The sequence below is a fragment of the Myotis brandtii genome, unplaced genomic scaffold (genome assembly GCF_000412655.1).
Source record: "Myotis brandtii unplaced genomic scaffold, ASM41265v1 scaffold535, whole genome shotgun sequence".
Taxonomy (NCBI): domain Eukaryota; kingdom Metazoa; phylum Chordata; class Mammalia; order Chiroptera; family Vespertilionidae; genus Myotis; species Myotis brandtii.
In genome coordinates, this window is record NW_005369964.1 from 2,687,727 (window position 1) to 2,704,758 (window position 17,032).

General features: G+C 50.9%; 1 protein-coding gene across 1 annotated transcript in view; it reads right to left on the reverse strand.

The window, feature by feature from the left end:
- EVL (Enah/Vasp-like) overlaps nucleotides 1–17,032 on the reverse strand; it is an 83,931-nt gene that overhangs the window by 26,136 nt on the left and 40,763 nt on the right. Inside the window, exons 2-3 of the mRNA XM_005877895.2 lie at nucleotides 15,886–16,054; nucleotides 8,318–8,495 (exon numbers count right to left, since the gene is read on the reverse strand). Coding sequence (XP_005877957.1) covers nucleotides 8,318–8,495; nucleotides 15,886–16,054 — 347 coding nt within the window. The remainder of the gene's footprint in view (nucleotides 1–8,317; nucleotides 8,496–15,885; nucleotides 16,055–17,032) is intronic.

Here is a 17,032-nt window from a genome sequence, read left to right on the forward strand (position 1 = left end):
AGCCAGTTTCTCCATCGCTAAGATGCGGGTCTTGGCTGATATGACCACAGGGCCCTTTCTCATACCATGAGCCTATGAGTTTGTTAATGAAATGTATTTGTTTCTTCAACAAGTACTTATTCCCAATTTTTACTCCAATGGAGGGAAGGTATTTCCAGAACAGATCTCCAAGAACATGCTGGTAATGATGCTGGCCACACCTGCTCTGCTAGAGGCCCGTGCATTCCCTGACTCTACTCCTGAACTGCAATGGCCCTTCCAACTCAGGGGTGGGCACCCCAACAGCTTGGTGTGCTCTGGGGGTATGTGGAGAAGCAGGGAGAATGCTGACCACCCTTCTACACTTAATGGTCAATAGTTCAAAACAGGGAAATATTCAAAGAGTAGAAATAAAATCTGCATGAGTTTTTACAACACAAGACTTTCAAGGGCTCAGGAGACTGGGTGTCACTTTAGGCCACACACACACACCAGACAGAAGAAAGGCAGGCTGCTGGGTATGTAACCTGACCGGGAATCGAACCCGCAGCCTTTCAGTGCATGGGACGCTGCTCCAACCACCTGAGCCATACTCACCAGGGCAAGACCTGCTCCTTTTCTTAAGGAGCATGGGAGTTAGCCCTGGGGGTGTCAGCACTTTGTCCCACACCCGTCACGACTCGCCATGCAGAGGGGTGAGAGCCCAGGAAAGTGTCCTGGGACTGGGTGCTCCAGCAGCAGCCTGCTTTCTTATGGTGCTGACAGCTTAGAAACCATGTTCCCATCTACTTCATCATCCCAGCGTCACAGCTTTGTAGGTGGCTGTTAGGTTCATTTTAAGGCCGAGGAAACTAAGGCTCGGGGTGGTGAAATGCTTGCTCAAGGCGTCACAGCTGCTGTGTGTCAGGGCCTGGAGCATGGGACTGGCACCCTGTCATCTGCCCCCTGAGTCTGTGTCATTTTGTCAGTCACCGGTGTTGCCCATAGCTGCTCACTGTGCCCAACCCAAGGCTCATTAGGCAGGCCTGGCGAGACAGCATTTCGTGGGAACCATTTGCTATCTCACCACCTGACTGGGCGTGGTGCCCAGGCTGACCTCTGGAAAACTAAACGCCCCAAAGACTTCTTCTGTTAGTGCCAGGGAGAGATCCCGGGGCTGGTGGAAGGAGGTACTTCTCCAGGGGCGAGGGAAGCGCACACACACCAGCATCTTTAAAGGAAGGCAATGGCGGCAGCAGGATGTTCAGAAGGTAGGAGTCCCCAGGAGGGATACAAAGTCCCACCAATGTGCAGAGGGAGACCCCAAGGGTCAGGCAGAGCCTCTTCTGGGACCCCCAAACCACCGAGATCTGCTTGTTCCACCAAAATCCTCCTTACCATCTGGTCCTCCCCACCGACCCTCAACCCTGCAGGCTCAGGCCAAGCCCTGCTTTCCTCACCCTGCGTCCCAAAGCACAGGCTGCGGCATCACCCCAGGAGCTGGTATGGTTAACTTTTCAAACATTAAAGAAAAGAGTAGCCCTAACCGGTTTGGCTCAGTGGATACAGCGTCAGCCTGCGGACTCAAGGGTCCCAGGTTCAATTCTGGTCAAGGGCATGTACTTTGGTTGCGGGCACATCCCCAGTAGGGAGTGTGCAGGAGGCAGCTGATTGATGTTTCTAATTCTCTATCCCTCTCCCTTCCTCTCTGTAAAAAATCAATAAAATATATTTTAAAAAAAAGAAAAAAAAAGAAAAGAGTAACTTCAAGTAGCTACAGTCATTTACAGCTGACAAAGAACTTTCATAAGCATCAACTCCTGCCACCCTCACAACAACCCTGTGAGGTAGGTATGACTAACCCATTGCACAGATGGAGAAATTGAGTTTCTGGAAGAAGTGACTTGTCCAAGGGCACACCCTGCACAAGCTATACTTGAACCGAGGTCTGAGTTCATGTCTGATGTACGCACACCTCGGGGCCACAGCAACTGCAGGTCCGTGGACACTGGGCTGCTGCTGGCTGGGCAGGCGCGCTCCGTCGTCAGGGGTGGTGCGAGTTGGGCCAAGGTGACGGGTGCGATTTCTGTGTGAGACAATTCTATGTGCCATGTCCCTCAATCACAGATAGCACCCCTCACCTTGCGCCCAGGTTCAGGCTTGAGTGCTGCTGCTTCAGGAATGTCGCCTTGGTCTTCAGAGGATGGTGTGATGGCAGGAAGCGCCAGGCTTGCGAACACACAAAACGGACGTGGGAGCAAATGGCGAGCCCCCCACTCACCACACACCTAGGACGCGACAGCCCTTCTTCAGGGCGCCTGCCCGTGAGGGCTCACAGTCTAGGAAGCAAACCAGTGGGACACAGTGGGACACAGTGTGCAGAGTGAGGGCAGGTGGGCAGCAGTGGACAGGGAGCCCAGAGCGGGGAGCATGACCCCGTGGGGCGTGGCTCAGCACAAAGCTGGGGGGCAGGGGGCGAGAACTGCAGTGAGCAGAGCCTGGCTGCGGAGGGCCTGGAGGGAGTGACCTTGTTCTTTAGAGAGGTCACACTGGAAGTGCCAGCAGGGAGGACAGACTGAAGAGGGGAGAGAGGTTGCCAGTCAGCGTTCAGAGGGGAGGCATGTGAGTGTGGGCTGAGGTGTGCTGCCCTGTGGATGTGGCAAGAGCTCCCAGGCTCAACAGAGCGTGGTTCCGAGGACCCGAGACCTGACTGGGTTCAATGCTGGAAGAAGAGGACACGCCAAGTGGTGCTAACTGTCATGATGGAGCACAGGTGAAGCCCCATGGGGTGTGGGGAGCGGGTCCTGTCACGTGACTGCAAAGGCTTCACCGAGGAGCAGGTTTTGAGAGCAGGGGTGGGGCCTGGAGGTGTGGGGGGAGGTGAGAGGACAGTGGTAGGGGGCATCCTGCTAAGTGCCCCGTGCCCTGTGAGACCTGGCCAGGAGCGGAGCAAGGGCCTGCCTGACCCACAGGGCATCTGAGCAGAGGCTGTGCCAGCCCCAGCCCGCCTGGCACTCAGGAGCGGCCAGCAGAGGGCAGTCAGGAGCGGAGGTCGGGGAGGGGCTGGCCTCCTTCCTATGTCTGAGGGGAGTAAGACAGCCCAGGCTGTCTTCATCTTTAGGAGAAAAAAGTTCATAAAATGTTTATGAGAAGCAGAATTCAGCCCGACTCTGACCCTCTGAGGGGAACAGGGTGAGGAAGTGGCTGTCTGGCCAGGAGTCCTGCCTGGCCTCCCCTCGTTCACACTGACCTGGACGGGGGTTAGCACAGGGACCCAGGAAAAGGTGGGAAACACTTACCACCCAGTCTCAGGACAGTCACCTCTTGAAATACAGCAGCGATGTTATCACAAGCAAACCAGCTAAGGGACGGCTGTACTGGTAAATCCCGAGGCTGATGAAAACAAGTGCTTCCCTGTGTGTTTAACCCACCCACGTGCATGTCCACTAAGCTACCAGGCGTTCCTCCTTTTTCTTTTTCTCTGAGCCCAGAGCCCAATCGGTAAAATAGAGCGGAACTACTCCAGCTGCGTCAGGGTGAGGACCCTCAGAACTCACTCAAATGAAATTCACTGCATTCAACGCCAAACTGGAAACGAAGGTGCCGTTGACTATTCTGCTTCTGCTCCAGTCCTGCCCGCCCCCCAACACCTGCCTCAGCACCTGGAGGCTCCCATATTTAACAGCGGGCCCAGCTCAGGCCTCTGAAGGAAACCCACATGGCGCCCTGAGCCTGCACACCAGAGGCCTGAACTCCTAATGGCCAGGCCCAGGCCGCCCTGGTCAGCGCATTTTCAGAGCTCCTGCCATCAACCTGTGCTTTGCGTACACCATGACCTCACTGGAGATAAACATCACCACGTCGTTTTACAGACGGGAAACTGAGGCTTGGAGAGAGTCCTGCGCAAGGTCAGACAGCCTATCTGCAACAGCCGGGTGGCTCCCGACTTCGACCCTGTGAATGAATGAACTCCATGCTACTGTCTCGGGGCCAGCCCTGCCTCAGAAGTCCAGGTGCTGGGACACATACCCCAGCACCCCTCCCCCTCAGCCCTGGGTACCACGGGCCCACTGGACGTGTCCCTGGGCCCAGGCCCCGCTGGTCTGAGCGGACAGCCTACTCTATGCCGTGGGGGGCTCTTGGGCTTTCTCTCCTCTCTCCCTGATACGCTCAGGCTGTCACAACATGAAGCGTGGCCAGCTCCCCTTGTCACTCCCGCCACCTCCTGGGAGTACCTGTGACTGTGATGATCAGGGGTTGTTGGACCTTCTGACCTGGGAAGAGTTTCTTGGGGTAATCTTAGTGGGAGCTGAGACAGAAACCCTGTTTTGGTCTGGGGTCGCCCCGCTCTGTCCTGAGCTGACAGTAAGACAGGGGAGGCGGTGGGAGCGTGAGCTGAAGGATATCCTGGCTCCTGAGGCGAGAACTCGTGGAAGCTTAGCTGCAAGGGCAGGTGGCTCCACCCACGGGGAGGGTCTGGGTTTCATTAGTGAGAACTCACGCCTCCTGAATTCTGGCTTTCTGTCCTCAGCTCTCCTCCTACAGCAGTGGTTCTCAACCTTGGCTGCTCATTAGAATCACCTGGGAATCTTTTTAAAATCCTGATTTCTGGGCCTCATCCTCCGGAAATTCTGTTTCTTTGTTACTAATGTTGTGGCCTCACCCCATAACAAAGAAACAGAATTTCCGGAGGATGAGGCCCAGAAATCAGGATTTTAAAAAGATTCCCAGGTGATTCTAATGTGCAGCCAAGGTTGAGAATCACTGTCCTACAGCCTCACAGCAGCCCAGGTCCAGGGAAAATTCTTAGGAAGGAGTGGACGTGTCAAACCTGAGCCTCCTGGGTGGGAGGGAGAAACCTGAGGTGCAGGCCCTGGCTCTGCCCAACTTACTGCCCTTCAATGGGCCTTCGTTTCCTGACACCCGAGGCTCCTTCCCTGGCCCCCACTCCTCAGCCCCACCTGGGCCTCAACTATTGTCTCTCCCCTCCACCCCCCCAGCAGGGGCTTTGAGGATGAAGATTTTTTAAGAAATTCTCTCCCAGCAGGTGGCTGGATCCCATCAGCTTGGCCCTGCTCTCCTGGACAATGGAGCCGGTCTATAACCAGGCGAGAAGTTTTCGGATAACAAAAGCAGTGTCACAGACGACTACTGGACCTGGGAACAAAGGACTGGATCTGGGAAAAAGCGCGGGCAGGGTGGGGCAGCCGAAGGAAACAGCTGGACACGGCAGCGATGAGGTGCCCACACAGGTATTGTGTCAGGTAATCCTCCAACCCTCAGTGCCCGACCCTATCCCCTTTACACAGGAAGGGACTTCTCAGAGTCATACTGCTTGTCAGTGGAAGAGCAGAATTTGCCCAGAGTGTGGAGTGGAGCAGAGCACCCAGAGGCACGATGCTCGCGCCCCTCCCCCACACCTGGCCCCACGCATCTCCCCCATCTGGCTGTTCCCGTTACAGCCTTTACAATAAACCAGTGACCTAGGGAGTAAAAGGTCTTCCTGAGCTCTGTGAAACGCTCTAGTAAATAAACTGAACCCCCCGGCGGGGGTGGGGGCGAGTGGGAACCTCCGATTTACAGCATGGTGGTCAGAAGCATAGGTGACTGACAGCCTGGGTCCCTGCTGGCATCTGAAGTAGGCGGGTGGGGGCGGGGCAGTCTGAGAGACTGAGCCCTTCACCTTGGGGAACCCACACTCTGGTATCAGAAGGGAGGCACAGAGGGCAGAGGGGACACGGGAGGCAGGAGGCGTCCTCAGCACCATGACACCCAGGCTCCGAGGTGCGTGCTTCCGCCTCACCATGTTGCTTCTTTGGATGTGGATGGGAAGGAATGGTGTCCTCATCCCAGCCCCTCATGCCAGGCACTGTACGCCAAGTGCTCTATAAACATTGCAAGTTTAATCTTCACAACCCCCTGAGGAAGTAGGTTAATTATCCCTGGCCACAGGTGGCAGGGCAGAGGCTGAATATAAGCTCTCGCTGCCCCCAAACAAATGCTTTCTTCACTACTACACACTGCCCCCCACCGGGAGGGAAGGGCCAGTGAGCTGGCAGCCAGGCCTCCGTGGCAGCTGGTGGGGGAGAGGCTGCCTGTGCTGAACTGCCAAGAGCTGGAAGGCTGGATCAGTGTGGCACAGCCTCACCATGGAGTCCCATCCCGCAGAGAGAGGAACTGACCACGGAGACACAGCGTGGAGGGGAAGAAATTGCGTGCAGTGCATGCACGATGAAGTTCAAAAGCCGGCAAAACTGCCGTTGTTAAAGATTCCTGGCGCCACATGTGAAACCTCAGCTGCCCATCTCAGACCTGTGCAAGCACTGTCCACAGGCTGTGCCTCAGGTGAAGGACCCGCATAGCTCTCAGTGGGCGCTGGCCCCCTCCACTGCCGCTCACCGCATGCAGAAGCAGACCTGCCACGGCCAATGGACCCAGACGGGCACCCGCTACTCAGGATGCAAGTGTGAGACCAGGCCACTCACACTGTGACCCCCCTCCCCGCAACAAAGACACCCCTTCACCCCGGCAGAGGAGGTCTGGGTTCTGAATCGGAGCTCCTGCCTGACACCAGTAAGTTATTCCTCATAAGAGGTCACAGGTTTCTTATGTGAAAACGATAACAGGTGGATTAACTGATTTCCTTGTGATTCTAGGGTGAACTTAATAAAGTAACTAGATTTTTATTTAATGTAAGCAGCTGCTTTGAAAGAGTTAGTTGTCTGACTCAATTGAAACCTTTTTCTTGTGTTTTGACCCTCAAGGTGTCCAGATGTACAGTTAAAAAAGGGCTGAACTCACATCCCGGGGCAGGTGAGGCAGTTCAGGTCAGAACCTTAAACTCAGCTCCTTTCACCACGAGGCCCAAGGCTCTTGGGTGGCAGCGTTTAACGAGCACTTGTTCATTTGGCGCCTACAAGGTCTCAGGCCCTGCTCTGATCACTCCACACGTCATGGGTGAGCAGCTGTCCCACCACACACCCCAAGTTCGCAGCAGAAAATCCACACACTGGAGCCACTTCAAGGCGGGAAAGCCTCTGTAAGTACCTCTTCTGTGTACGACTTATGGGAAGCATGCTCAAAACATGTCCTTTATTTACAAAACAAAACAAAACAAAAACCACACAATAAACTGCCCCAGGGCTTAAACTGGGTCGCACAGCTGCAGCGTATCAGGACAATAAATGTCTGCTCACTTTAAGTACCACAACTCCCCACTTCCCACTCCAATTCTGGCAGCAGCAACAGCAGTGACAGAAGTAATACCCACAATACTAACATGGGGGTCGATATGTGTCAGGCAGTCTGCTAAACGTTTTACATTCTAGTCAATGAAATGTAAAAATAACCCCGTAGCACCCCCACTTTGCAGATAAGGAAGCGAAGCACAGAAGAATGAAGTCCCGGGGCCCCTCAGCAGAACCAGTGCTCATGCCCAGCCGTGGGTCCCAGGCTTCAGCAACGTAAGGTCTCTAGCCAAGTGCAGGACCATGCCCGTGGCCACTGAGTCACCCACACCCGGGAAGCCTCCATCCTCACTCGAAGCTAACGCTGCACATTTCCAATACAAGCCGCATGTATTTTTTGCTCGTTGCTTTAACTGCCTGCTTAGGAACTTTTGCTAGCAACTCCCTCCCACCCACTGTCTGCAGAAGTACCAAGTGCACCCAAGTCTTCCAGGTTGTGGGGCCTTTCCCTGTGAGCCCCCTACCTTCTGGTTTCCTTTCTAGCCCCTTCCCCACCTGCACCCCAGGCCTTGGGAATGTTGCAGGGTCTTCCCAGCACACGCTGAGCTCTCATGCCCAGGTGCCCTGTGTGTACTGCTACCTCTGTCTTGTGACCTCCTCATCCTTCAAATGCCTTCACCTGTCGAAGCCTCCCTGGCAATCCAGATGGGCAGTTACTTGTTTCCCTTCCTGTGCTCACACCAGGACAGCGTAATTGGCAGCTTATGATTCCTCTATTCGCTTCTTATATATTCTGCCTACCAGGTTCTTACACTTGGTCGATGTTGAGTAAAAGTTTGTTAGGCATAAGTCATCGAATTAAAGAATAACTGGCTGCTCGCTCCCTCCCACCTCTGCCGAGTTTGGATCTGGAACCTGGAATCAGGTGACCACGGTGACAGGCCTGGACATAGACTCTGGGGACACATCGGTGCAGGTCTGTACCTCACCAACGGTGAGAGATGTCAACGCCATTCACCTCCCTTTAAACCTACAGTCAGGCAGTTCCTGTGAGCCACGTAACGTCAGCTCAGTGCAGGCGGGAAGGAGGGCGCCCGAGAGCCAGAGCTGTGGGTGCCTCGGGGAACAGGAGAGAAACTCAGCGCAGCCCAGCTGGGCAGAGCGCTGCTTACCTCCTTCCTGGGAATTCATGATGTTGAGGGCGAACAGCATGGCGTTGGAGAACGTGGTCGCCTCCTCCTTACTGGCGAAGTTCAAGCCATAGACCTGGCGGGCGTCTCGCCACTGGTGGAAGGTTGGTGTCGCCTGATTGTACTTCAGCCCTTTCACGATTGAATAATTGATCACAACCTGGAGGAAAAAGAGCGACAAATACATGTAAATAAATAAAAGGTAAGTGAGCTGGAGGGAGCGGCTATGGGGCAAGGATAGTGTGTCCCCAGGGGCTACCAGAGGACAGGAAGGTTGGAGGGGGGTCATAAGAAGGGGAGAGCATGCCCAGGCAGCTTTCCCACAGGATCCCTGGTCACGTCCGTTAACTGTAATGCTGTGCAGTCACAGCCTCCAGAGGAGAGCCCTGAGCTGGGAGTCAGGTTCCTTGGGTCCTCCCAGCTGTGTCGCCCACAGTGGTCACTGCACCTCCCTGGGGCTCAGTTTCTCCAGTTATAAAAGGGGGATGATAATCCTGGCTGTACTGCCCTAATGGATTACTGCAGAGGTCCCACTGTGATGCATAGCTTATTTAGACTTATAGACACGGAGATCCGAAGGGCAAGAGTCTTTTCAAATTCCTCCTTATGCCTTCCAGGGCCCTCTGCATAAAGTCTAGTACTTGGACTGCATTAATAAATGGGTACCGTAGTTAAAAGGATCACTTGGAAAGTTAAAATGTGCCAACCAATGTAGAGCATTATTAATATCTTTATTATTAATCAAGAAATATCAACTGACTGCCAGCTCAATGCCAGGCCCACCAGGAAAAGCTACAGAGAAGAGCAGCTAGAACCAGACATTCAGGTGCTCACAAGCAGGCAGGGGATTCCACACCAGGCCCGCCTGACCTCTAACCTTTCTCCTTCAGACACGTAACAAATTATTTAGCTTGAGGGGCTTATGAAGGGGTGGGAGGCCTGGAGCCATTATTCTGCATCCCTGATCCCTCTGCTTAGGTGACTGAGTTTCTGACCATTATCACCATGAGTTACTTTCACCTGTTCTTGAACTATATAGACGTGGATTCTTATGGTATATACTCTTGTTTCTTTCACTCAACATAATGTCTATGAGATTCATCCATGTTATTACATTTACAAGTATTTAATTCTTATTTATTGTTACATAATATTTCACCTTATCTTTTAGGAAGAGGAAGAGAAACATCAATTAGTAAGATTTCATCTTTTTAAAAAAAATCCTCACACAAGGATATGTTTTTCATTGATCCTAGAGAGAGAGGAAGGGGGGGGGGAGGGAGAGAGAGAGAGAGAAAGAGAAACATTGATGTGGGAGAGCAACATCAATAGGTTGCCTCACATACACACCCCAATGGTGGTAGAATCCACAACCTGGATATATTTCCTGACTGGGAATCAACCATGTGACCCTTTGGTGCTCAGGAGCTCTAACCACTGAGCAACAGCAGCCAGGGCACATTTCATCTTTTGATATACCATAAATAACTAATCCATTGTCCTGTTCATAGACATTTGTGCAGTTTCTAGCTGTTGGTTATTAATAAAACTATGAGTATTTTCAGACATGTATTTTAGTGGATGCAGGTGTGTACTGAGTTGATACCGTCTGTCTAACTATTTTTCGGAAGGCTTTATCAATTTATGCTTCCCAAAAACTCTTCTCACATCAGCATCATGGTGGAGTGAGAAGAACCCTTTGTATCTCCCCTTAAATTTCCATGTCAGATATCTATTATCCAACAAAGATTCCTCTGCTCAGCACAAAAACATGCCTGAGAGATCCACGCATCAGTACACCTGAGGGTGGACAAACTGGAACCTGCAGGGGATGCGTGACAGAAGGAAGGGCAGGGACAGTGTCTGCAGGTGTAGTTCAGCAGCTGCCAAGGCCCCAGCTAACACAGTAGCAGTGGAGGAGTCAGGGGGTGGCCCCCACACTATGGCCCAGAGGAAGGTAAGCAGGGCAGAAGCAGGGTTGGTGCCCATGAAGCCAGCTCCCTCTCCCTCTTCTCCCCCCACTGCTGGGGAACACAGTAGCAGCAGCAGTGGTTATGGAGATGCCTCTAACAGCACAGTGGTGCCTGGGGCTACAAGGCCACTAGTACAGGAGTCAGTGCTGCTGCTCCAGAACCTGGCTCCCCCATACCTGCCACAGTGGTCGTGCCCTGAGACTGAGGCAACCTGGACACAGTGGGGACACCCACCACCCCCGTCACCCAGGAGTCAATTTCCACAACACTAACACCCCCTGTGGCAACCCAGGAGGTGCAAGTAGTGCTGGTAAGAGAAAACAAAACTTGCTCTACAGCACCATCTACTGGGAAACAAAAGGAAGATCTCTAATTATCAATCTGCTGAATTAAGATCAAACGGTATCTGAACAAGAAGAGTCTGTCCCAAGTGTACAGAAAATGACAAGTCTCCAGAAACCAACCTCAAAGTCATGGAAGACTGAGATGTAAATGACAGAATTCAAGACGCAGTAATGAAGAAACTCAACGAGATACAAGAAAACTCAGAAAGGCAGTTCAATGAGCTCAGGAATGAAATTAATGAAAGGAGTACTTTACCAAAGAGATTGAAACTATAAAAAAAAAACCCAAACAGAAATTCTGAAACTGAAGAACTCAATAAATGAGATGAAGACCGCATTAGGGAGCACTGGAAATAGAGCAGGCAAGATGGAAGAGAGAATTCATGAGCGCGAAGACAGAAATCTGGAAATGATTCAGGTGGAATAAGAGAGAAAACTAAGAGTTAAAAAAGTGAAAGAACTCTATAAGAACGATCTGACTCCATTAGAAAAATGGGTACCCCAGAAGGACAGAACAGAGAGCCCATTCAAAGAAATAATTGATGAGAACTTCCCAAACCTACGTAAGGAATTGGGTATTTGAGTATGAGATGCTAATAGCTAATTATCTCAACACAAAAACTCCTTCTCTAAGACACATTATAAATTGTCAAAAGTTAATGGTAAAGAAAGAATTCTCAAGGCAGCCAGGGAAAAAAATGACAGCAACCTACAAAGGAAACCCCATTGGATTATTATCAGATTTCTCAGCAGAAATCCTGTAGGCCAGAAGAGAGTGGAGTGATATATTATAAACTAGAGGCCCGGTGCATGAATTCATGCACGGGTTGGGTCTGGCCTGCTCTCCCCAATCGGCCCAATTGAGCTGGGACGGCCAGGGGAAGGGGCCTCGGGTGGTTGGCCGACTGGCCCTGCCTCCTGGTTGAACTCCCAGTTGAGGGGACAATTTGCATATTAGCCTTGTATTATATAGGATACTGAAAGAGAGAAACCATCAGCCAAGAGTACTATATCCAGCAGAGTTATCCTTTAGGTGTGAAGAAGAAATAAAGGCTTTCCCATATCAACAAAAGCTGAGGGAATTTACCACAAGATCTTCATTACAAGATATATTGAAAGATGCTCTTCTACCTGAAGCAAAAACACAAATGTATACAAAACTTTGAGTAAGGTGACAGACAGAATCACGATATAAAGGTTAAAGGGAAAGTAAGCATTAAAAATAATAGTACAATATGGTGATAATTCTTGTATCATTATTCCCATGGAGTTATTGGGAGACTGAAATAATTGACATGAAAAGTGCTCTATAAGATATACTAGTAAGGAGATTAAACATGTAAGATATCCCTATTTGGTAAAATACCAGGAATCTGTATCCCTTAAAATGTCCAACCTTGTACTCCACACTGACTGGGAAACAGACCTGTGAAAATTAGTCTTTACTCTTGAGGTCCATAAAATCACTGTGAACCAGGTTTCCTGCCACTCTCACAATGCCTCGGCTTATTAAGAACCTCTTTTATGTTCCTACTAGAGGCTCGATGCATGAATTTGTGCACCAGTGGGGTCCCTCGGCCTGGCCTGTGGGATCAGGCTGAAACTGGCTCTCCAACATCCTTTGAGCGGTCCTGGATTGCGAGAGGGTGCAGGCCAGGCTGAGGGACCCCACTGGTGCACGATCGGGGCCGGGGAGGAACTTGGGAGGTTGGCCAGCCAGGGAGGGACAGCGGGAGGGTTCCAGGGCATGTCTAGCCCATCTCACTCAGTCCTGATGGGCCGGACTCCAGCAGCAAGCTAACCTACTGGTCAGGGCTTCTGCCCCCTGGTGGTTAGTGCATGTCATAGTGACTGGTCGACTGTCTGCCCCCTGGTGGTCAGTGCATGTCATAGTGACTGGTTGACTGCCCCCTGGTGGTCAGTGCACATCATAGCAAGCGGTTGAGCGGCCTTAGCATATCATTAGCATATTATGCTTTGATTGGTTGTATGGCTGACCGGTTGACCGGACACTTAGCATATTAGGCTTTTATTATATAGGACTACAGGCCCAATGCATGAAATTTGTGCAAGGGGCTTGGCCCCTGCTGCTGCGGAGGCTGTCTCTGCCTCAGCCACTGCCCACCTCAGCGGCCAGGGGCCTCTGCCTCGGCCCCGCTGCTGTGGCTTCGTCCGGAAGGATGTCTGGTCTAATTAGCATATTATGCTTTTATTATTATAGATTGCATGTTTATGAACATGCAATTCCAAGCACAGGGCTGTGCTGGTAACTTCTCTGCCAGACTCTAGGTCTCCAGGTTAGAGTCACCACAGCCTCTCTGCATGCACCCAGGAGTCACTGAGGGCTGCTGCCAGAGTCTCCTGCACGGGAAGTCCTCCTCCCAAAAGAGCCCCGTCATGTGGTTTCCTCTGCAGGAGGCAGCGAGGTGTGGAGCCTCCTGAGAACAAGGTGCACATTAGTTTCCGGGAATCCTGTTCTCCAGGCCCGTGCCCCCTCCAGCACACCTTCCATCTACCCAGAGTACCCTGAAGGCAACCAAGAGGCATGAAGGGAGTGGAAAACTGGTCATAATGAAAGCAATCCCTTAGGGACACCCACTATGATTCGGAAACTGCACTGGGTAATGGGCCTTATGTCAAAGGAGAGTACCAGAGTGGTATGCCCACGTCATCCCCCACCCATGGGTATGTTATGAAAATGGGTAAGATGTTTTGGCTGCCACCATAATGGGGACTCAGGATGCTATATATCCTTCAATGTACGGTGCGGTGTACCTCTAATAGGCAGAGCTAGAACCGATGACCTGGAAGAACAGGGAAGCAGCTTCCAGGAGGTTTTGAGAGAAACCTTCCTATCAGTAAGCTTGTCAATGAGGGAAAGGGATGCCTCTGAAGGTACCGAGTTCCAGGTTAGAGAGACTACCTTTAGGCAGGAGTCCTGAAGTGGGGATGTCCCTTTTAGCCACAAGAATCTGAAACTTAACAGGGCTATTTTGGCCAAAGCAGAAACACAGTCAACTGGCAGCCACTAAAAATAGTCTTAAGTTTCTGTTCTCTCTTTTCGTTTCTTTTCTTTTTTTTTAAATCCTCACCCAATAATATTTTTCCCATTGATTTTTAGAGAGAGAGATAAGAAGGAGTGGGGGCAGGAGGGGGAGAGAGAGGGAGGGAGAGAGAGAATGAGAGGGAGAGAATGAGAGAGACATTGGTTGTTTCCCACACGTGCCCGGACCGGGCTGGGGATTGAACCTGCAACCCAGGTCTGTGCCCTTGACCAGGAATCGAACCTGTGACCTTTCCGTGTGTAGGCTGACACTCTAACCACTAAGGCACACCAGCCAGAGCTGTCCTCTTTGTTCTAATTGCTAAGGTGCTGATTCTTGCAGATAGCAGCTAACCTGCTGCTCAATTTAGCCAAGGCCTGACCAACAAAGGATGCCAGAGATGCTATTTAGGTCGAGTTTTTCACAAATGCTGAAACCACAGGTCTGTTGATTTCACTGCTAAATGTGACCCTGTCAATCTCTAAGAGAGGGGTGAGCACTGAAGCACTAACCAGAGTCCCCGTGGTTAGGCCACACAAGCCCTTTCTCCACGCCTCTATTCTGGTCCCTGTCACATTAGCCAGTGGTCGGCAAATTGCGGCTTGGCAAACCGCGGCTCGCGAGCCACATGCGGCTCTTTGGCCCCTTGAGTGTGGCTCTTCCACAAAATACCGGCTCTTCCACAAAATACTGACTTCTGAGCATGGGCCACGAAGTTTCAATTGCACTGTACGTGCGCGCTCGCACGTGGTATTTTGTGGAAGAGCCACACTGAAGGGGCCAAAGAGCCGCATGTGGCTCGTGAGCTGCGGTTTGCCGACCACGGCATTAGACTGATCCGTCTTAGTTATGTGTGCACAACTGTTCCTGACATAGGTGGACTTACCCTCTATTTGTGGAGTTACTTACCAGGTTCACTCACAAACTACCTTATCTGATTTGTCCAGGATGTACTATTAGGAAGAGAAATGCTCCCAGATTCTTCAAATTAACTTGCTGTTCCTTCCAAAGTAAGACTTAGGGCAAGCATGTCGAACTCGTGGCCTGTGGGCCGCATGTGGCCCACAACAAATATTTTTGCAGCCCAGCCAATATAACGGTATGTAAGAAACGTTTTAATAAAAATTTCATAACTTAATTTTTACAATATCCTGTTATACATAATTATTAATAATGAACCACAATGTTCGCTAATGACTGATTACTATAATCGTGTTGCATCCATTTCCCTTACGCGCCTTATGCGCAGGCGTACCACTTCTCTCAACTAATATTAGCAGCGAATACTTTAGCAGCCCATTGCCACATCATTAGTCTTGTACTGACTTGTTTGGTGTGCGCAACAGGAAATATTTCGCTTTCAGAGAACAAGAAAAATAGGTTTATTTGCATTATGCTTATTAACTTGTGCAGTTATTCAGTGCCTGGTAAGTTATGTTCAAAAAATATTAATTTTTATTAAAATGTTCTATTATGTTATGTTAACGATTACTCATTTATTTCAGCCCTTTGTATTCAGCATGTCTCTATTGAAATAAACCTACGTTTCTATGAAAATTGAAGCTTTTGACTTAGGGCCGTGGCCGGCAAACTGCGGCTCGCAAGCCACATGCAGCTCTTTGACCCCTTGAGTGTGGCTCTTCCACAAAATACCATGTGCGGGCGCACGTACAGTGCAATTGAAACTTCGTGGCCCATGCGCAGAAGTCGGTTTTCGGCCTGGGCGAGTCTATTTTGAAGAAGTACTGTTGATATTTGGCTCTGTTGACTAATGAGTTTGCCGACCACTGACTTAGGGGGTTGATGAACAAAAAAATTTTTATTGTCATATTACTCATGGATATGTAGGCATAGAATAAAACTAATATATTTGTACAATATATTTTTCAAAGCTGTTTCACATCTATTATTTTATTCTAATGTTACATTAACACACAGAATTATGCGGGATGTGGGTTACTGTCTCTATGAGACAGATGTGAAAAATGGTGTTCAGAAAATATAGTTTGCTCAAGATCTCATAGGAGAATGTGGGGTCAGAATCTGAACCCAGATCTTCTGACTCCAAACCTGACCTTGTTTTTTGGACCTCTTTCACTATACCGTGTGTACGTGCGTGTTTATGCGTGCACGTGTGGGTGCGCATGCGCGGCACAGGCTGGGGTGTCACCGGGGGCTCCGGCACTCACCTGCTGATCCTGCAGCTTCACTCCGACGACTCTGAAGGTGCTGCTGGCAGTGTTGTGGTAGATGTTGATCCGGCTGAAACCCTGCTGGCCGGGTTTGATGGGTACCCATTTCTTACTGGTGTCATCGTAGACCATCACGGAAGCCCGGGCTTGGCAGATACTCTGTTCACTGCAGAGCAAGAGAAAACTTCAGTGTCAGGGGCAGCCACGAGGGATGGAAGCTGGCTTTGCCCTTTTATGAGCCAGAGGCCACCTGCTATTGCCGCAGAGAAACCTCCTAACTGCCAGAGCTCCCCGCAGTCTGTGGGAGGGCTGCTCCGGGAGGTGGACAGTCATTCTCCAGAGACCCGGGGCTGGAGAGGAGTGTGCTGTGCCAACACTCTCAATAGCGCAGAAAAGACGCACAGCTTTCCTTTTAGGGGAAAAGGCGCTTGAATGTGGAAGGAATGACAATTGGCCAACTGTCTCCAGTCCTCCAGGCACTGTGTAAAATAAGGTAACGCTGGGCTTCACAACCTGTGAAGTAGCCACAATCACCCCACTTTGTAGATGAAACAATAGAGGCTTAGAGACTTGGGAAAACTGATACCAATTCACACAGGAGTTCAGTGATTACATTTGGGATTTCCAACCAGTTCTGTTCGACTGTGGAGCACACGACAAAGACCATCTTCTTCACAACAGCCAACGAAACGCTCTGTTTGTGATATTGTGACAGGGCACCATCACACAAGCTCCGTAGACAACAGAACACGAAGGGGTCATGGGTTCTGAAGGGGTCATGGGTTCTGTTCCAATCAGGGGCACATACCCCTTCAGCGACCTTCTCCGAACAGAGCGAGAGCAATCCAAATAAACACCTGGCTGCACCTGCTTTGCTGTACACATTTAGTAATAAGCAACGTCATCTGTTCAGAATACGACAGGAAACCAGGGAAGAAGCAAAAGAAACCCCTGGGAGAGGAAACAGCCGTCGCTGAAACCAGGCACTCCTGCCACTGAACGCCAAGGAAGGCCGCTGCCTTTGCACACCGGCCTCCTCATCCTGAGCAGCTACTTTCTCAGTCTTCAGCGCATCAGAACCCCAGGTTAGAAAGGTAAGGCCCGGTTTTAAAGGCAGGCGTACCGACAACAGTGAGGCGTGGCC